Source organism: Bombus vancouverensis, chromosome 5 (assembly GCF_051014615.1).
Source record: "Bombus vancouverensis nearcticus chromosome 5, iyBomVanc1_principal, whole genome shotgun sequence".
In the NCBI taxonomy this organism is placed as follows: Eukaryota; Metazoa; Arthropoda; class Insecta; order Hymenoptera; family Apidae; genus Bombus; species Bombus vancouverensis.
Window position 1 is genome coordinate 1,095,651 of NC_134915.1, and position 22,548 is coordinate 1,118,198.

The following is a 22,548-nucleotide window of genomic DNA, read 5'->3' on the forward strand; positions in this document are numbered from 1 at the left end:
CACGATCTTTGTATCTATAGAGTTTTATGCGAATACTTGCAAAGAAATTCGATCGAATTTAAAAATAAATTAATCAGTATTCTTCTTGATACATGTCAGTCATGAGAGACTCGGTATACTTATCGGATTTGGTCTATCTGATTTAAGAAACTGAAGACGAAACACTGAAGGAAAGTCAGAATAAGTCAGAAATAATTGCAAAACCTTCAACTTTTTCAACGTCAAGAAGACAGACAGCTGTAATATATTATGTATTGAAGCTTACGTAAGACTACAAGATTGTATTAATATAATATTAAGCTTACAATTCTTATGATTTCGTGCAGATCTAACGGGTATCTGTAATTTTTCTAACATTGTATCTTGTACATATTTTACCTTCTTTTTCTAATAAATAAGGGTGAAAGTGAATAAATCGCGTTACATTTTAAAAACATGTGTCTTAATGGGACAAAAAGATTCAACAACATATTCATATAATGTTAAGCCTATTATTGTTATGATTTCATGTAGATACAACGGGTGTATAGAATATTTCTAACAATGCATTTTATATTTTTCTACTTGTTTTTTTCTTAATAAAAACGAGGATCAATAAATTGCGTTACATTTTAAAAATATGTATCTTAATAAAAGAAAAAAGAATTCACAGAGCTATGATATTTTATATCATAGTAAGGACTTTAAGGAGTGTGTGTAAATCTTCGTGACTGTCTCTAATATAATCTTTTCATAATCTTCTCTTACCTCATGATATTCTCGTTACTATAGTAAACGTTTTAAACATTGTTCTATATTTCTTATCAATTCCAAAGGTACAGGTATAGATAGATTTTTCGATAGAAATTATGAAGACTATGAACACATTGGAACAGTACAACCCGTTGCTATGAATGAGAAACAGTTCATTACCGAACATCTGTTCACCGAGTTCAAGGCCGTTCAACCGTTTCCGAAGAGTCGTAAGTGCAGGTGTCCTCATCAAGTATTTCCGATGAGTCACTGGTAACACATACATATACATATATATTTTTCTTCCTTTTCAACTCTCAACTAACAAACCTTGTAAATTAGTTGACAATCTGCATATTAATTAAGATATTAATATCGTGTTGGATCCTTGTGTCCCATTAAGATGCATACTTTTAAAATATAACACGATTTATTCCCTTTCAACCTTATTAAGGTAAAAAAAAACAAAAGGTAGAAAAGCACACGATATAATTGTGAAATAAATATTTTACTGCAATTCCCGCATATTTTCGAAAAATATGTTCGTGTTTGTCGCGTGAAAATCGTCATGCGTCAACGATGCATTAATACTTTTAATTTAGCTTACATTGGAAATACTTTTACCTCCTACTATATTTATATTGCTGTATTTATTTAAAATAACACGAAAGTAGAGGTTTGGAAAAATGGCGAAATGTGAAAAGTGATATCGCTTTAAATATAGGTATTTCTGAAGTAATTGGCTATAAAGTAAACAGTGTATAATTAAGAGTAAGTTTAAATATATATGTAATAGCCTAATTGAAGTTGAATAAGAAATCTATGCAAATCAATCTCGTTTTTGTAGGCGAAAACTAATAAAATGTATACATATATTTATATATCTGTTTTCGTTTATATGTATTTGTTTGTGCGTTTGGCTTGTAATACTTTGTATACTCATTTGACTTATTACAATATCATTAATTACACGAAATACGATCGTATTTCGTTTATCCTGTTAATGGACAATCAGTGGCCTTTGGAACGAACAGGGCGAGTTAAGTAATCGCATAAATTCAAGTATTACACTCACGCAATAAAAATCGATATACCATTTTCGTTATATCATACTATGTATGTACACACATATGTATATATATGGATACAGCCAGAAGCAATCAACTAATATTCATACGATCCTTTTTTAAGATGGCCCATTTAAATCTGTCCATGCGAACGTTTTCGAAATTGATGATGCCGAAATGAAAATATTTTACATCAAAATTGAATAATTTCGAAAGGATCGTCATCTCATATCTCTAATATTTGCATTTTATTATAAATGTCTTTTATTATGAATACGTAGAAGGCATACGAATACTAGTATATCTATATGTATATACAGGGTGGTTGGTAACTGGTGGTACAAGCGGAAAGGGAGTGATTCTACGCGAAAAAAGAAGTCGAAAATATAGAATAAAAATTTTTCGTTCGAGGCTTTGTTTTCGAGAAAATCGACTTTGAATTTTCGCTCGGTACGCGTGCACTTTATCACGTCTCGTTATAACGGATCTCACTGTAGATTTTTTAAAAAATTAGAAAAAAAATTAAAAAAAGATTTTTATTCTATATTTTCGATTTCTTTTTCGCGTAGAATCACCTCCTTTCCGCTTGTACCACCAGTTACCAACCACCCTGTATATACATATAGATATACTAGTTACCAACCGGCTGTATATATTTATATATATGTCGGATTATCGTTAGACTTAGGGGCGTGTAACGTATCTTCATTAGGACAAGCCATCGTTGTTGTTCAATGAAGATTATATTTTCAATTATATCTACAAATGTTGATTTTACAGAGTTTAACAATTAACCGTAGTGATTAGACACTCTAGATGTTAAAGACAATGTTTTTAGGTTCAATAACGAATCCACGATCAACGGGGAAAACTCTTTGTTCAATAGAATATATTTCGAAACACAAAGTGACGTTAACTGTGACGCTCGGAATCATTCTGACTGACTGACAAGACGATGTGTGTAAACTGTCCAAGGTGATCACAAGAATAAAAGACTGATACGATCACATTTGTCAATTGAATATTGACCGGGGATATCAACAAAATTCCAGGCGCCGTTACTAGGCAGACCCGCGTAGAGCCGACATTGCTCCTGCCCGAGGTTTTTTGTTAACCCCCTCTCTTACTTTAGCGAGTCAGACTCGCGATGAAGATTTTGGCCCAAACATTAATATCGGCGAGTCCGACTCGCGACCAGACACTTGGGCCAAACGTAAACATAACAAACCGAGCTCGCGGACTGTTTTTTGCCCGTTACGATCGTCACCGAATGTTAGTTTCTACATTTCGGTTCGTATTGCGACTGTTTACAAGCATCAGTCTGGTCTGTTTAGCGCGCGTCGATGTCTACCGATTGGGCCCGAGTTTCGTCGAACTAAATAGCACGGGAAGCGGTTAATACAACGTGTGTCCCTCAATATTGGTACTTTTTCTGTTAGGTAAAAACGTTCATCCCGTGACCGTGGCTACGTTCAGCGACTAGTTGTGTCACCTCGAGACCAAGCCCATTGTCACAAATCTCGGGCAAACATAATCATCGTTCTATTATTTATCTCCGACATATATATATTAATTGTGTCTACATTTTTTGAAATATAGAACATAATTTTCTGCCAAATGATAGAAAGAATTCAACCATATCGTTTGAAAGGTTCCGCAAATTACAGGCTTACTCTATAATTAGACTCGCAATAAATAGGTACAGTTATCCACATTAATATTCGCACACAACAGTGTCTGTGTATTTGTTGGTTTGTGTAGGAGGAGATGATTTAAATGTTGTGCTGCTTATTCTACGAATATAATGAAGCATTTATTGTAGCTTGAATTTCTTTCTAAAACTAGCGTATAATTGTACAATAAATTTTAAACAAACAGAAGATTATTCTCTTTGTTTCTTAAATTCGATGTGGTCTTCTTTTTCGCGTATTCTAATATCTGCTGCAATTAATACCAATAATTTAGCAATTTCACCACAACTTTTACCCTTTTCTCTATAATAAATTGCGAATCGTCTTTTAACAAAACTAGTATTCTTTCCTTTTCGTAACATGCTAGAATTTTTGATGCGATATAAAAATATTCACGTTGATTTCTTCTCTCTCTGGCTTAATTATACAGAATAAATTTATTTCGCGTTTGGAAACGTTTTTAAAAATCGCTAGATCGCAGAACGGAACGGAGAGTCCGAATGTTAGTATGACGTGAAAATAAGACAATTGTTTGGTAAAAATCTGCTGTATGTACAATTAAACGTTGTTTAATTAAAAAATTGCTAGGGAAAAATTAATTTACGCACTGTCGAGCTACGAGAAGTGGTTCATATTTTCATAGAATAAGCAGCAGGATATTTAAATCATCCCCTCTTATACGAAGCCACAAATACAGGGATATACGTAGTATTGTGTCTGAATATTAATGTGAGTAGCTCTATAGCATAGGGGGTTCCCTACTTTCCGATCAAATTGTAGGAATATAATGTACAAGTGAAAATAAGAGGAAAATGTCACATGTTGAGATTTTATGCGTAAATGCTTTATTATTGTTATTTATTTTATTTAAGGCATTTTAAGCGATTAACAAAGTGCATAACAGGAATATGCAGAAAGCGGGACATGAGATACGGTAAAGCGAATTACGAACTTCTATACGTTTCTATGTTATTCCTATTATACGCAACTAGAGCTGCTTGAATACTTAAATTCTGACCACAGCATATTGTTACAGTACGCTGATATTCGCAGTACAAACTCGACATCGATGTAGCATGGAATTTATTACGTTCCGAATTTCTTGAGAATCGAACTAAATATGAGCGGCAAATTTATTAATAAAACTAGCCTTAGATAAAATAAATAATAATAATAGGAATAATGTAGAATCTGTTGCTACACACATATTCAGCCTGCATTCAATATTTACGTGTAGCTCTACAACAGAACCTTTATGACCAAATTTTATGGAACATCTTCTTTTCACTTGTAGATTATACCTCTATAGCTTAGCCGGAAAAATAGAACACGCCTCATACATAATACACGTAAGTATACAGCATATAAAATCTGTCGGAAGCTAAAGCTTACATGTTTTGATTTTCAAAACAGAAATTCGAGATATGTTATAGGAGAAGATAGGAATCTCGAATTCCATTTACAATTATCTTACTGCTCTCTATTTCTTCCCGCCCATTTCAAAAGCATATCTTCTAACCTTTAACAATAACAGATTAATCTTTAATAGGGCAACAATTTTTATCGAGTAAAAAGTAACAGGAACCTGATACCGTATACTTTTAACGCACTACTATAAGCAGGATATCAATTTACAAGTAATTTGTTAGTCTATTTCTGATTTAAGAAATGGTTTTCGTATATTAACAACGATATTTAAAGTAGAGCACTTGCTATGATGTTTAGTAGATGAAACAAATTTCTATGTAGATCTGCTTTCATTAATTATGCTCATAAAAGCACAGAATTGCATGAACATCCGCAGTCTACCGATGGCTGCGATAGACGCTATACTACACGGTAACGATGATTACATCGTCAAAGATGATCAAATCACTTGTACAATATACAATGAACAATAAGAAGACCTGAATTAAAAGTGATATTTGTTCTTCAAGACTATATTTACATCTTAAAAAGGTCTCGCCCCATATAACTAGTAGCTGGTCTAAAAAAAACATTCATGAAAGTCACTTGAGTTTACTAACACGAGAATCCCCCCGGGATAAATTAGCCGATTTTGCGAAAATTTGCGGCTAATTTTCCCTTCAAAGTGTTCCAAAAAAGTGAAAAATTGGAATTTCGAAAAACCCTCCCAGCGTTACCTGTAGAAAACTGTTACCAAACGAATGAATTTTGATTTTTTGCTTTCAGATGATCCAGCACCAAGTTATCAGGGGCACCGCAATTTTCCGAGACACGTCCGAATAATTACTGCCATTGCCGTAATTTCTAATATTTCTCCGTGAAAATTTTATACAATATTCTTCAAATGTCATACTTTAATGTACTATTGATTTTAATAAAGAGATTTTAACTGTGTCGTCACAAATAATTCACAAAAACATGCCTTATTTTTGTACGAATTAACCTTACCTCCCCTTAATGCGTCCCAAACCAAACACGCACTATCCTGGCTAATTTTCTAATTTACTATCGCGCTTTATCGATTTTACTGCTAATATATGTAAATTACGTTATAAATATATTTGAATAACGCGATGCCAATTATAGGTGAATTTGTAGCTTAAAAAATGTCAGGGCCAGGCGTACGCTCATTCCGAATCATTTTGCCCCTCTTTTGCTTTTCTTTTTATCTTGTCTATTCAATTTGCCTTTGTCCTCTAGCGAGTTAAATGAGAAGATTGAGAAAGATCAGGAGGTCAGGTTATATTCATAAGTCATAAATTACAGCGTCGTAATAATAACGTCTATCAGAACGCCGAAACGCTATAGCGATTTTTATCACGTTCACTGCGATTATTATAAATTTTCAACCAGATAACGAATAAATAGCGTAAACAATATGTAATGTACGTAGAAATGCATGTAAATACATCTCTAATAAGGTTTCTCTTCCTTTAACTTGTTCTATTGTAAAGACAAAGTAATAATATTTATATAGTTTTTGGCCAACGATAATAATTATAATTTTAACGGTAAAAATTATAAATTAAAAATTATAGTAACTTTCTTATTGTTGACGAGAAAAAATGTTGCGAAAGATGTTTTGGTTCAAATAGGAAAATTATACTTTTTAAATGATCATCAAACGAATGATATAATAAAAATTGCATAATTCATAATATATTATTCAAGCAATTAATAATGCAGACATTTCTGGATTTAATTCTTTGAAATTAAATATCAATCTGTTAATTAATTCAAATTACGATAAATATAATGAGTGAAATACGACTCGTTTTACATTCTATTCACGTCGTAATGCAAATTCGTTCTGTTTCATACTATTGAAGCAGAAATATAATTTTAATCGCCAAACTTTATATATATAATTATTAAAAGGGAAAGTGCAAGATGCAAATAAATTTATCTTTAAACAACAGACGAAAACAAACATCCATTTAAGTCTATACCTATATATAATTTTATTAGACACATAATTTCAAATTATAGTGTCACGTTATCAGAACTACTTATCCAACTTGGAACTCAAAATCTACAAGAAAGAGATTACGTTTTACAGAATAGAAATCAAAGCGAGCTGTATACTTCTTAATTCTGAGAAGTCTGTATGTAAATATGCTATATATATATTTATACAGCATCGAAATCGTAACGTATGTAAATGGATGTCCTGTATCATGATTTTCGCAGTTGGAGCAATTGGAGTACACAAGGGCTGCATTGCAGGTTATTCATTGTACTCTTTGTTTAAAATACTTTGTTGTTTTTCTCGATGAGCTACATTTCTTTCACGCGTATATTTTAAAACAAACAGTTCACTCGTGTATAAATCTTTGCTCAGTTTCGTATATTCTACTTATATATTAACTAATAACATATTATACGAAACGATAAAATATACTTTTGCAAACAAAATGTTAATTCGTCAATTAATCACTGACCAGATTAGTCAATAAGTTAATCATTAATCACGACATAACCCCTATTTGCCATTTAGAACAAGACATACTGCCAAAAGTTACTAGCTCTTCGCGTTTTTATGAAAACTAAATTTCAACTTCAAACGAATGAAAATTACAATCGACTTGATAAAGTATAGTAACTAAGCAGCGGATTTTTATTCATTTATGGAGGCGTTAGAAATGCGTGTAATATGTATCGATATATACATAAAGTAGCTAAAAGATAATATTATATTATGTTACATGTAGAAGAGTTGTGCATTCAAGTTACATTTTCTAAATTATCTTTGTAAAGATATGACTTCGTATGAATATTCGTAGTCTAGCAATAACGTTGCAAAAACATGATAGAAAACGAGATGCGTTGCTAATAGAGACAGAAAGCTAGAAATGCAATATCGAGATGTAATACTCACCCAAAACATCACGTTAAATCCAAAGATCACATACTTGAGACAGCAGCTCACTTCACTGGTATCCCTTCTATACTTCCGCACAGCAGGCATGGCTAAGACACATTTATCTATCGCTTTTGCGAATTTCACGCACACATGCACACAACACAGCCGCAAAAACGCAAGCCACTATTCACACAACACAAAAGAGCACCGGTGCCCTAGAGGCAGAGCAAATCACAAGCGCAATGACATAGCCGAAAATCCAATTCCCTTCTTCTCTTGACTTTTTGTCTTCGAATTATCTCGCAGAGCTTCGATACCTCGATTCCGTCTCGAATCCTCGTTCTATTATTTATCGCGCGTATTTTCTCGATTTTGCTCTTTCCGTTGGGCTCGCTTGATCAGCTGATCACAATAACGTACCGTTTCGTAATTACGACTACCGCCATTGTCACGTCACGGTACATACTACCCGAGGCTGGATCAACGAGACTGCAAGCAGCTCAGACTTTCCACTCGTCCCTCCGACTCTCCCACCCAACTAAATCTCATTCGCTTGCCCCTCCAACGCTCGATCCTCCACCCTTCGATGCTCCCCACCTTACCACCTCCCGCGAACCAACTATGCTACTCTTTGGCCCAATGCACACGAGCGACACGGCAGGTATACGATGCCGCAGCGATATAGCAACTTTGTGCGATTCGGCCATAAAGAGTAACAGAGTGCATGAACAAGATGAAAAAGTGATACAAGGATAGAAAGAGAACGCTGAGTAGAGGTCCTTGTATCCTTGTTTAATAACGCATGTATATTCGTATAGTAAATATGTAAGCATAACATCAACGAGCGGTGTCAGTGTGCACGTCTAATCAGACAAGGGCGAAAAGGGCCTCTGTTTTGTTTCTATCGTTATATCGTATTAGTTGTATCCACTTACACGGTACATGTGACTCGCACACTTTATTCTTATATCTCTATGGGTTTGGCGGCTACGTATATGTTTTTAAGACTCGTTGCAGACAACCAACTTCTCCTGTACGACATCGTTCTGCTGTCGTTGGAAAAACATAGAAATAAAGATCTTTTGTCTCACAAAAGAAGAATACATATATATGTACTTCCTTGTTCTTCTAACCCGTTGCCATTGCGGCGATTTGCCGTAAACCGCTCGTCTGCATCGGACATAATCGTGCAATGCATACGAGCGATATTGCATCGCACGTCTATAATTTACAACAATCGCACAGCGACACTGCTACGGCAACGTGTCGCTGCCGCGTCGTTTGTGTGCATCGGGTCTTTATTATTTTATGTTCCTCCTTTTTTGTTTTTGCCCTCGATTATCATCGACGCGATTCCTTTTCTCTCCCTTCAGTATCTTTTCCTACAAAACTATTTTTTAAATATCTGTAACCATATATATATATCGTTATATATCGTAACATTTAATACAGGAATGAATTTCGATCTTTTTTTTAATATGCGAGATATCAATTTAATAATTCCTGCAAATATAAGAAAATGTAAAATGTTGCTAATGTTATATATGTATAATTATATGTATGATTATATATATATTATACAATACTTATCTATTATACTGCATAAGTGTACATATATTATATATGTGCTCGTATATAATTTAGTTTATACTAGACTATTCTTAATTTCTTACTTCATTCAAACTTCTCACAGGTTATTATCTTATTTACTGTGGCTTGTATTTTATATCAAGTATAATTATATAACAAATTTTGTCATAGTTGCTACATTCATATTAGAATTTGAAAAATATTCTTCCTCTATAAAAATTATTTCTTTATCCATTTATTTTACAACAATAAGTTTATATATAATGAATTTCTTTTCTTCGATGTCAAATTAACATCTGTTCCAGCATGTTTGTATTCAATTTCGTTGTAAGTAATTATTACTATTATTAATAATAGTAGTGTCGTATATTGTACCTTTTATTTAATATATTAAAAGAAATTCTCGTTGTGACAGAATACGCAACGCTAGCCTTCAGTTTAATAATTATTTGTTTCTTTCTTCTACAAGAGATGACAAGCGAATTCTTTGTCAACATAGTATTTACTGTCTATAATTATAAACATAAAACTTATGTTTACTTATGCGACTTGCGGAAATTATTCATGATTATTGGGTGTAATTAAGTGCCATCGATGTTTACAAACAGTACTTTAATTATGATAAGCAACAATAGTTATTAAATTTTCATACAAATTTTTAGAAGCTAATACGTGTATACACAACGTATATAACATATACACAAAATTATATTAGTAGATGTAAGTTTAAAAAGTAAGGGGAATCATCTTTTTAAATGTTTATTCCAAAACCACGAATGTGTATCACATATAAAATTATATAATTTATTGAAGTGATGATTGATTAATGTTGATAAAAAAATATTGATGCCTACTAACAATATTTAAGCTTAAAGCATTATATTATCTACTTTTTTCACACAATCGTATAAACTCGGCTTTATGTATATCAATATCGATATGTATATATGTATATTAGGAGCTTTGAAATTGCCTGTATATATGTACATAAATCGCAAAATACGTATTAGCATCTAGCGATCTAGCGATCGTCCCGGAATTTTTCTGATAACTGATGTCATTATATTGAATGATACGCAGTAAAAATTGTAAAAACGTGTGGGAAGCTGTACAAAACGAGAAAATTGGTTAATTGGGGTTCGATAAACAGGTTACAGGACCCTTTTACACTTTGACAAGTATCGGTCATTTCGACTGGTTTTGGTATAAGTAGCCTTGATACAAAATTATTTCGAGTTTGAATACATAACAAACAAAATAAAATTCATTATATTATTCTTTTAGTTATCACTGCGAAAGTCATTACATCATTGCGGAAAAAATATAACATGAAGTAGGAATTTTAAAATAAAATTGTAAAACCAGTCGTTTTGACTAATGTGGTAGTTCTAGTGTTAAAATGCTGCGAGTTTAGTTATTAGCGACCATGGTAAATTTTCGTTAAAGTCACGTACGATCCTTGAAAAGTGTTCTGTTTACAGATACTTAATCTTGATTACTTTGCATTTAACAATAAAATGGTCATAAATTTCATCGAAGGTGTCTTTTCGTTTCGTTTCTACATTATGAAACAACCACGAAGCGATTCTACCACCCTGAGAGATGGAAGACGAAATCTAGGAGAAAATTTTAGATCAATGAGGTGAAACTTATCTTACTATTGGATCATGAAAATCTAAGGAAAACACCTTGGATTAGGTAAGAAAGATGCATAGAGCTGAAGAAAAAAAAGAAACTTTTCAAATTAAACAATAATATCTCGAATCAATGACTTTTATGACAAAAGTTATTTTTACCCTCGAATAGCTCTTTTCAATCTCTCGCGCCTTTTATTGAGCGAGATAAATTGGAGTTTCATGGATGCCAGCCCATGTAAAATCAATTTTTAAATTATCATTAAGTAAGTAACATTTTTAATTTTAATTAATTATTACTAAGTAAGTAATTATTACTAAGTAATTTAATTTAATTTCATTTTAATTTGCACTTTTTTTATTTATACAGTTGAAGGTCTAAATGTGTCTTGAGAGTTTGAAACTACTGCCACGAATTCAAATTGTTAAATTCAGTGTTCAATGTATTAAATGTTACCAAATTTGAAATATAATATAAATATAATTTTTGTTTAATTATCACATAGATAGTTAAAAATAATGAGTTTAATACCATATCTACGACCTGTATGTACACATTTATATGTGGTGCATGAAATACATATGTAACATAACCCTATTCTTAAACTAAATTAGAAATGAAATATTTTTTTCAGATATTAATTAATCAAAATAATGTTGCGAAAAGATATTTACATGTCAGCAGAGTACTTCATAAAATACAAGCTGGACGTTATAGACCAAAACCAAAGGTAGTGCAACCACTTACATATGAAATGGCATATCCACCACATGAAATTGCTTCTAAAAAGTCATGGAACTCATGGAATACATGTAGGCATATTTTATAATTTGTTTTACTAATAAAACAACTTTTAATGGTAATATTAAATTAAAATTATATACAAAATTTAAAATTTGTTTTAGTTTTATATTATGTTCATTCAACTTTTTATATATTTACACGTTATTTGAATATATATGAATTGTTAAATGTATTTTTTTTTTTAGCAAATGTAAAGGATGGTAATAGGCCATCAGAAACTACCATAGAAGATTTGTTTATTCGAAATTTTGTACAAGGAACTTGGCATGGATTGTTTGCAAGCGAGATAATTATTAAGCGTCAACACAATATCATAAGGATCGCTGGCATTGTTGTGCGCAAAGTAACACCCATTAAAATGCACTTTTTACTTGGTTATACTGAAGAACTTTTGAGCTATTGGTTACATTGTCCAGTAAAGATGGAAATATCAACAGTAAATGACAAAGATGACGTTATATATAAAATTATTTAACATGTTCATAGGTCTTAATTATTCTGATATATAGATCTAAGAACTGTGAAGATGTTAATCGTAGCATAATTGTTATAATTAAGCTATAGTTGTTAAAATTACATTGCATAAATAAAAGTAAATTTACAATTACATGTATTCATTACATGTACTACTATTAACTCATGTATTTTACTGCACAACCTTTTAAATTAAGTATGTCTACACATAACATTGCAATTAATATACTTATATATAAGGTTAAAACATATGGAAATAAAGTAACAAATATTGTAAAATATATATAATATATTGAAATTTGTACAAATACTAGGTTCGATTCTACATTACAATTATGCTATTATTTTATCAAGTTATACATTTAATTTTATTCTTTGATTCTTTTATTACTATATGAAAAATAAATCAGTATAGAAATATATTTGCAAGTTCTCTTAAAAAGATTTATGTACTGATTTATTTCTTAATTCATTCATAAATGTCTTTTTTCTCATTTCTATAAAATATTACTTTAATTGAAAAAAATAGTGATGGGTGTATATATCATCTAACATAAATATTCTCTCATAAATTTGTCTAAAGCATACTATATATAATATATAAGTCATATTATATTTTGTAGAATTATAATAAGTAGTAATTTCAGGCTTGACACTATTTTTAATATGTGAAATATGTTATAAGATACAAGACAATACATAAAAAAATAATTTAACATAAAATATAAAAAGAAACAAATAAACGTCACTTATGGCGACGTGAGGTACAATTTTTATCCGGCCATACCGTAAACTGTGCAACCAGGGCTCTATAAAATATGTAATAAAAGTAAACCAACAATGTTTTAAAAAATAAGGTCTATATTTTAATATTTGAAGGGGGGGGGGTACATTACAAGGTCATTAACTTTTATAGGTCTTACCAGCTGCATATTACCCCTTATATAAATTTGTGAGGAATTTGATTCAAATCAGAATATTGACTAAAATCTGAAACAATCTAATTACTAAAAAGATGATGATGATGTATCAGCAAGAATTAGTTACACTCGATAAAAGTGATATAGCTAGGGCTGTACGTATTTCGCATCCACGTAACTTGCGCCAGATTTTTGTAATCAATTTCTACTATCATTCGTAATTGAACGATGAACTATAACATTGGAACTTCCAGAATATAACTTAGATATGACTCATATCCACTCTCTTTCACAAGGAGGCAAATCTTGTTAGATATAGCGCAAAGAGAGAACTTGGTTCCTTGTAAGTTACAAGTTGTAATCTTCAATGCATCCCTAATTACTTGTTACGGTCATCGAAAACTGTAAACTTTAACTACTGCCCTAACAGTGGCTAACAGCGGGTGAACCGCATTACTTCGACGTCTTGGGTTACTCAATTACATTGGTTACACTATGACGCTGTACTGCGTTTTATTAGTAATCAATTAATTTATTCACCCGAGCCGTAAGCATCAAGCGGCATGAATACATATTACATATATGGTTAAGTTTTAGTCCGAGATTTCATTGTATCAATACATAGACATAGATGCTCGTATAAAAAGAAGACTTGTTTATATAAATATAATATAACCTTATACCTGAGTCAAAGTAAAAATTATTTATTCCCAAATATTAAGCAATGACTTGTAAAGTATTTATATATGTTATATGTAAATCCAACCATTGATATATTAAATAGGGAATATTTTTTATTATATTATTAGCGAATACATGGAAGATACGTACGCGTATTTTCAATGTTGAAGTAATTTTAATTTATTTTATTGACAAAAGTATGTTTAACTTTGGAATCCTCTATAATAATAATCTTCTTTATATAAAAGTAAAAATCTGATATAGTTTAAATTTCTTAATTTGTAGTTCTTTACTCTTTAAGTTTAATTATTTATTTTTAAGCACATTATTTAAATATACACGGTGCATTAAAAATAGGCGATCAAAGTTTGATATTGTATTCTGCTCTTCCTAAAAATACGAAAAAGTGGTATAAACGTGAGATTAAAAATCTATTTCATAGATTTGGATTTTACCAGAGTGATTATTACGTTTGTAAAATATTTAAACAGAGATCGATTTACTATAATACATGTTAATCTATTCAAGAGCAGAAATAATATCATTACTTGCGACTACTTAATTTGAATGTTTATTAGAAAAAGTAAAATATGATACCAAAGTTTGGTCATCTATTTAAATTACACTCCGATTACGAATGCATATTTACTACGAAGTGTATATTTATTTTATTTAACAAATGCGTGTAAAAGATGATAATAAGTCACTGAAGATTATTGTAGATTTTTATTACTCGAAATTATATGTAAGGAAGTTGGTTTGTAACCGCTTATATTCAATTTAGAAATGTAAAAATAAACATAAAATAATTAAAATAGCCGATATTTTTTTGTATGAAATATCAGCTACTAAAGTTTACTTTTTGATTATATTTACCTTTAACCAATTAGTTACATTGTTCAGTTAAAATGAAACTAATAGTAACAGTATAAAACAAAACTGATGTTATATATGTATATGTATAAGTAATATAATTTATCCTTGACATGTGACTGACTTTAATGTTAGCTATGATTATCATAAAAATTATATTGTATAAAAATAAACATAAATCTATGATATATGTACTATTAATTTACTACAATATGCATTCTTTTACTATACAACTTTTAACATTAAATATATTCTAAATACAACTTTAAAAGTATCATATTTTGATATAATTCAATAGTGTTTTTTCCCATATAATTTTGACAAATTTTATATAGAACAAAAAAGTTCATATATAATTTTATTCCATATAATAATAAGCATGTAATTATTTTATTTTCTGAATATTTTTAATTTATTTTATGTTAGTTAATAAACTGTTACATTCAATCATGACTCAAACGCAGCCCATATACAATCATTGCATTTTCAATAAAAAGTAAATTACATATTATTTTAAGATAGGTATTTAAATAAAAAGATATTTAAGTGCAAACTGACAGAGCATTCAAACTTTTATATATTCTACTAGACACATTCTCTCCTCTAGTATGTCTTTACAACTCTTTTCTTCCATTATTCAATCAGGATCGTGTTGCTACATATTTGTACTTTCAATAGATCTTTGAGTATTTATATAGGTATATAGTAATGAGGAATCATCATTAACTAATTAAGTGAAAAAATTAAAATTACAATTATAGTTGGCAATAAATTTATAATATGTTTATATGAAGAATTATTATGATGAGACATTCTTATATAAAATTGTGAATAGAATTTACAAATTTATGATTATGCAGTATATTGTACATGACATATTTTAAGTAAAAATGACATCGCTTTAAAAATATATTTTTAGAAGATATTTAATCATTAAAAATTCATTGATTAAAAAATTGATATTTAAAAAATTTTGTGTAACCATATATTATAATAATTATATCATATGTTTTTAAAGAATTTTATTCTTTCAGTGATTAAATTATTTGCTTAAATTAATATTTTTTACCTTTAGAGACAAAACAAAGACTCTAATAAAATAAGTCTTGATTCCAACATTTCCAATATAGCAGGTAAAAAATTTCCAAAAGCGTACACGAAATCTGATTGAATTTACAATATTAACACTGAAATGTAATTATTCTTATGATGGACGCAAGAATTATGTTCCAATGTTTATAATTTGTTATCGTGTTCTTATAAAAGTACAGACTGAAATGTGCTGTGCTTGTCTTATTGTACTCTAATATAATTCTATTCTTATTTATGGAAGTCAAAAATCGACACTATCACGCAATATTATATAGAATATAATTAACATTGCACTTTGTTCAAGCAAATAAATCACATACACGAGGCAATACGAAATGAAATTATAGAATAATTTATATCAAATTATCTTTGGGATTATGTTAAAAAAATTATGTCGTATTTTGCATTAGTTCTATTATTGTATTATTTCTACTTAATATAAGATCGTTTGCAGAAACATAATATATAAAAATGGCTATATACTGCAAATTATAATTGTAGTATATTGATTTTAATAAGCCATATTTTTTTCAAACCAGATAATTATAAAATATTTGTTCAATATTAAGATATTAGTAAGAATTCTAGTATCACGTGCGACAAACTAAAAAAAGTAATATTTTTATGAATAAATAATTATTATAAAGTGTCTTGTATTAAAAATGGTTCTTTTGGTGTCGTTTGTTATATTGTACCATATAACTGCTAAATGCAAATATATTTTTAAATATTATGTTACATATATGTACGTATATATTAATAAATAAGTATATTATATACTACATTCTGATAAATTATTATTATTAAACACTATTACAGTGTGGTAATTTCAAATCTATATGTTTTGTTATATTGTTGGACTTAATTTAAAAGCAATATTATTCTATTAACATTGCGCGTATAGTGTCATTTTGTATTTATGTATATATACTTATATTACGTAGTATGCCCAAAATTACAGAGTACAGAAAGGTAAAGGCATTGACTACATACGTTTGATCAAATTGTTAAAGATGTACCAAATATTTCAAACAAAACATTGTGTTCACATCATACAAGACTGATAACTAATATATTTTTAATCACATAAAAATGTTTATTATTACTAGTTAATTAAAACTAATGTTGAATCTTCTACATATTGTATGGAGGAGCTCAGAAGATTGAAAATTAACATATTTAAAAAATTCCATAACTATTTTTAAACTTATTTATGAATTTAATAAGATAAAATTGTAAATATGCAAATTATATGCAAAAAATATTTTTAAATTCATAATTGAAATCATATTATATCAGTTCGATGAATTCTCATATTGTCAATATTTTATATCATTTTATTATTCAGCGTCATTCCAGTTAATTCTACACATTTATAACAATTTAGTACATTTTTGTTTTTGTTATAAAATTTAGTGGGTTTCACAAAGAAATAATCTATGATTTCTAGTGAAATTTTGTTCTAATATAAGTACTAATTAAGGTATTAAATATTATATTCAAAAATATAATATTTCACAATAAAATCATTACTTGATCATTTATATCTTTATGAATATGGAATGTAAAGTGTGTGTAAAGTTGTATTAAAATATATGTATATGTATATAAAGTAATTAACTGCTTGTTTACTTATATCAGAATAAATTTTATAATTATATTTTTTTTATCTTAAAAATACATCGTTCAATATTGATATATCCTTCCTGCAGCATTAATTCATTAAACATGAAAAAATTTAATATTAATTGAAACAAAATTTCACAAACTCATATCTTTACACACAAAGCGGATTGAAATGAACTAATGTATTTCATTAATGTATGATTTCTGTTCATTAAAAGTAAATGTTTATCTAAATGATTCTTTAATTCTATCTAAGTACTCCATTTATTGTCATACGTATGTAATCATCTCATCTTTTAAATAATTCATTTATTTATAATCAATTCTACAAATATTGATATATAAAGAAGAGTTTATTAAAAAATGTGTAATAATCTAATTTTAATACAGCGCTAATTGACTAGACTTTTTGTTTTAATATAGTAGAAGAAGTATTGTTTCATATGTATTAAAATGAAATATTGCTAAACAAGGATGTTGTTAAACAAAATAATGTAAATTCTAGAATGTTTGTTAACTGCCTTCATTATAAACGTCTTATATACGTTTTTTTATCACATATATCAATTGTTAATACTGTTACATCTAATTAAATTGTAAACAGTTGATTTCTTTTATATACACACAAATATGTATGCCATATCAGTGATTAGAATTTGTCAAGCACGGATATGGTATTTTTCCAATGTTTTCAAATTGTTTACAAAATGTTGATGATCTTCCGATGTATAAAATATGTCATTATATAAATTTTGTGTAATAGCATTAGGGTAACATTTATAAATCTCATATATGAATATCAATTATACAAATGAAAATGGACCACTAAATTTTTATAAGAATTCATCGAACTGTTTAAGACATATTTAAGATTTTTGTAAGAGTGCTGCTATCTTTATTTTATAACAAGGGATACTATGTATATATTCTTAAAACAAGAAATTATATGAAATTGTCGATGCTTTTTACAATCTTCTTTGTATTATAGTTTATATGAAAGCACATTAGCGAAAGTAGTGTTACTATATTGAAGAACTGCGGTTCTCGATTTATTATATAGTATAACAAAGTTAAATATTAACTTGAATTACATAAATTTTTGATTAATGATACAATTTTGTAGTTGTTATGTGCCAGTCAATGAATAATTCGTATTCAATTCAATTGTTCTTTTTTTCTTTATTACCTAAATTCATATTTTTATACATTCTGAGAACCATAGTACTTCAAAGTACATACATAAACTCTAAGCAAGAATGTGATATTGATTATTAATCCTTCCGAGCTTCTATTTAACAAAGCTATTTTGAATACTATGGCATATGGCATTTGTGTCAGCCAAAATGCATGAAAACACATGTTGTTATCTAATGCTTTCATCATTATTAAAACAAAGGACAGTATGTATTTGTTTCATTAATGCTTTAGATAAATTATTAGTTGCTCTGCCTTGTTTTAATATTTCTCCAACAAAATGTAATTGCTATAAGAAATATATATTTTATTACTGAAATATGTCTTGCAAATTATGAACAGAAATTTAAAAAAATACCTATGTATCTGAATTTGTTGAATGTCAGAATGACAAAATAATTATTTGAAATAAAATGTTTTGAATATTATGCTTGTAAGAAAAATTTATTTTTTGAAAATAACAGATATTATATGATCTACTTTAATATCGATTCTGTTTCACATAAAGAATACAGACATTTGTCAAATTAAAAGCATTTAATTATGATTTAATATTTGATATTACTTGAAGAATATAGATTATTCTGTCAAATTTTATTTTGTTATAAGAAATTTTATACTATGTAGCAAATAATGTAATTTACAATACTAATAATATACTAGAAAAAAAGATATGCGGAAGTCAAAAGCATTTAGTATTGATATTATCAAGAAAATTGCGTCAATTGAATTTGAAAAAGTATTAACATCAGATATCATTTACTTGATTCATATCATGATAAGTTTTAAAATTGGATGCAAAATTTTTTAAATAAGATAAAGAGAAATTGGCTTGAAATTATGAATAATTATCCTAGCATATTTTGTATGTATGTTCAATTACCATGTGTTTATTTGTGAATGCATATACAAATAGGGATTGCCACTTCTATCCTCATTAATTAAAACTATATTGTAATTACCTACTTTATACAACATTTACTACACATATGTCTTTGTTAAACTAATCGTTTACTACTTGTATAATTCAGTTGTTGCTTTTGTCAAATGTGAGTAGAAGACAAGCCCATTTGATAGTTTTCATTATGACAACTATACAGTATATCGGTAGTGCCGTTTTGTTTATAAAATGTGTAGGAACACTAGTCATTATAAATGCTAACAGGTATTTAGGTACATCTAAGCAACTTTTACAATTGCTGAAGTTGAAGATCTTACTTTGAATTACTGCTCTTCGTATACACGTTTTGTATTTAATTACATAAAAAATAAAAGTAGCTTGTTTTTAATGAAAAAACTAAAAGCATTATCAGAAAAATATCAACGTTTTGGAACCTATTATGTGTATATATATATATTATATATATATATTATATATATTTATTTATTTATTTATATCAATAATCAATAATTAATTAAAAATAGTAAATTTTTATATCTGTTATGATGATACTACGTAACATTAAAATATGAAAATGTTTCAATTGTAATCTTCTATTATTATTTGAGGCCTACTAAAATATTTATAAAACATTTACAAAGATACTATAACATTTTTTGTGCAGAATAATAAAATGTATTATGATACAATAAAATATTACGTTGATGATAAATGAAATTGTATACATTTTTCTTACAGAAACAGATGTTGTATGAGAAATAAATGGATAGAAATTTGTTCCAATCTTCATTTTTGCATTGAATTCTGTTAGATAAAAATTATAAACGCTTAGTAAGATCGCTATTACTGACTCAAAAAATCATTGTATTTAATATAACAATACTTACAAACCCTGAAAATTTAAAGAAGAAATATATAATACAAAGTAAGATTAAAAAAAATAAGTTTTGCTATACAATTTAGATTATATGCAACTGAATTAACAAGTAGTAAATTAGTATTCGTTATCTATAATAACTGGAACTGAACGTCTAATGAATGAATGTCAACTGATTTTCAGGATACTGTGAATGATGAACATCATTACATTATTATACTTACAAATACACTCGCTACAATATTATCTATTTACTTATATAACATTATCATTCTCAATATACGTGGCCAATAAGAACAGATTTGTACTTGCATTGAAATCGTTAAGTTAACTCCAATCACTTCGCACAGCCCAGTATAGTGTGTATGTTTTCATATTTTTTGTTTTTGTTTTCTTTAAAAATACAATTTCTCATTGGATGGCAGCATTCTTATCAAAAAGTTGGCTTGGAGAATGTTGTAATGACATTTAGGAAGAGATTAGGGATTTTCTAGTAGATACTAATTTGTTAATAAATATGTGAGTTGTTCCAATTGTTAATGTGAATATCACAGAGGCTTGATCGGAATATCTTTTTGTAGGAAAATAGGTATCTACATATTACGATGGTAGTAAAGGTTAAAATACTCTTAATATGGGAAAGTTAGTTCTTAAAAATGCAATACACTATACATGGGCTAAACGCATTACAACACACCTCCCTTTACCTGGTCATTAGAATTATTCATCAGTATCTAATAACTTGTGTCGAATGTGCGGTAATATGGAGTATTTGTAACATTCGCTATTGAAGTAACTGTCGACTGCGAGTGATATTGCTAGAGCCAGAAGTAAGAGAAAATGTGATGGGGATTTCTTTCTTATTATCTTTTGTTATTCCCTTATATTTATTTGGGCCTAGATCGCAGCGGTTGCTACCTGCGTGAGATCAATCCATTGCTTGTTCCTACTGTTGGTGTCATTTCAAGCTCTACTAATAAAGGAAAATGATCTGAAAAAAAAAACAGTTAATTTATATTTAATATATAAATGTCGATTATATTTTGTAGAAAGATTTTATTAAGCTTTATAAATCATCATAGAAATTTCGTTTCTTTATTGTCTTACCCGATGGAACGTGTGGATGTGGACAACCAACTACTTTATGTTCTTTAAACCAATCTGCACTTAGAGGACCTAAAAGTCCTAATGGTACCATACTTTGTTTCGAGTAGAAAATGTAATCTATTATACCTTTGAATTCGAATCTGTAAGAAAGGGGAGAGCTAGGATCTTATCTTCCATTCTATATGAAGTAAAAACAAGGTATTAACATAATGTATAAGTAAAACTTACGTATAATTAGTATAGGGCATGATATCTTCACTATATGCAGATGCAAGTTTAAAAGAATGAGTGAATTCATTAGGTTTATCGCAACCAGAGATCTTCTGTAAGCATGATTTATAAGCTAAGTCTTTAAAGTCACGGTGATCAGCCGCTACTCGCCCCGAAGTAAGAAATTCAATTACACCTAAAAAAAGATATTTAAATAAATGTAAAAGACAAAAATATCAGATATAAATATTATCACATTATGTAATAAAAATATTATTTAATATTTGAAAGAAAATTAGATTAGTCAACGTAAGTGTTTCGATAATAAAGGAAAAAGGGACGAAATCAACGTATTATTTATAAATGTCTTATTCTTCATAAAAAACGATAAAAATAAAATATATTCAAAGTGAATTTTCAAGATACTTAAAAGTAATTCTTTCAGAAATAAAATCTTATTATATCTATATCCTATATTTTGTTATACGACATGAATCATCGGATGAAATATCCATTAACATGGCAAGTGATATTAAAAATTAATAAAATAGAAATTAAATATTAAATCAAACATTAAAAATCTAAATATAGAGATTTCAGAATTAGTCTATGTTTTCTATAACTTAATTATTACGAACATGCACTTTCTCTAGATTAAGATTGGACTTAAAGTTATTTTTACAGAACAAAGTTAAATTGCTACTCCTATTTTATTAAATACTGTATAAAAAAAATGTTTATTTC

General features: G+C 28.7%; 3 protein-coding genes across 5 annotated transcripts in view; 1 reads left to right on the forward strand and 2 right to left on the reverse strand.

Annotated features, from left to right (window-relative positions):
* Tsp26A (Tetraspanin 26A) overlaps positions 1-8,344 on the reverse strand; it is a 128,440-nt gene extending 120,096 nt beyond the window's left edge. For all 3 annotated transcript variants that reach the window (XM_033333483.2, XM_033333484.2, XM_033333482.2), the window contains exon 1: positions 7,836-8,344. In XM_033333483.2, the coding sequence (XP_033189374.1) occupies positions 7,836-7,925 (90 nt within the window). In that variant the 5' untranslated portion in view covers positions 7,926-8,344. The remainder of the gene's footprint in view (positions 1-7,835) is intronic.
* Positions 8,345-11,091: 2,747 nt separating this feature from the next.
* Positions 11,092-13,930, forward strand: LOC117156455 (mitochondrial ribosomal protein S24). Its single transcript, XM_033333498.2, has 5 exons — positions 11,092-11,108; positions 11,217-11,310; positions 11,415-11,590; positions 11,680-11,857; positions 12,035-13,930. The coding sequence occupies exons 3-5, from the start codon at positions 11,564-11,566 to the stop codon at positions 12,322-12,324; spliced, it is 495 nt and encodes a 164-aa protein (XP_033189389.1). The 5' UTR covers positions 11,092-11,108; positions 11,217-11,310; positions 11,415-11,563; the 3' UTR covers positions 12,325-13,930.
* Positions 13,931-15,344: 1,414 nt separating this feature from the next.
* Positions 15,345-22,548, reverse strand: part of twin (CCR4-NOT transcription complex subunit 6-like twin) — a 407,454-nt gene continuing 400,250 nt past the window's right edge. Inside the window, exons 6-8 of the mRNA XM_076618850.1 lie at positions 21,823-22,000; positions 21,595-21,734; positions 15,345-21,478 (exon numbers count right to left, since the gene is read on the reverse strand). Coding sequence (XP_076474965.1) covers positions 21,402-21,478; positions 21,595-21,734; positions 21,823-22,000 — 395 coding nt within the window. The 3' untranslated portion in view covers positions 15,345-21,401. The remainder of the gene's footprint in view (positions 21,479-21,594; positions 21,735-21,822; positions 22,001-22,548) is intronic.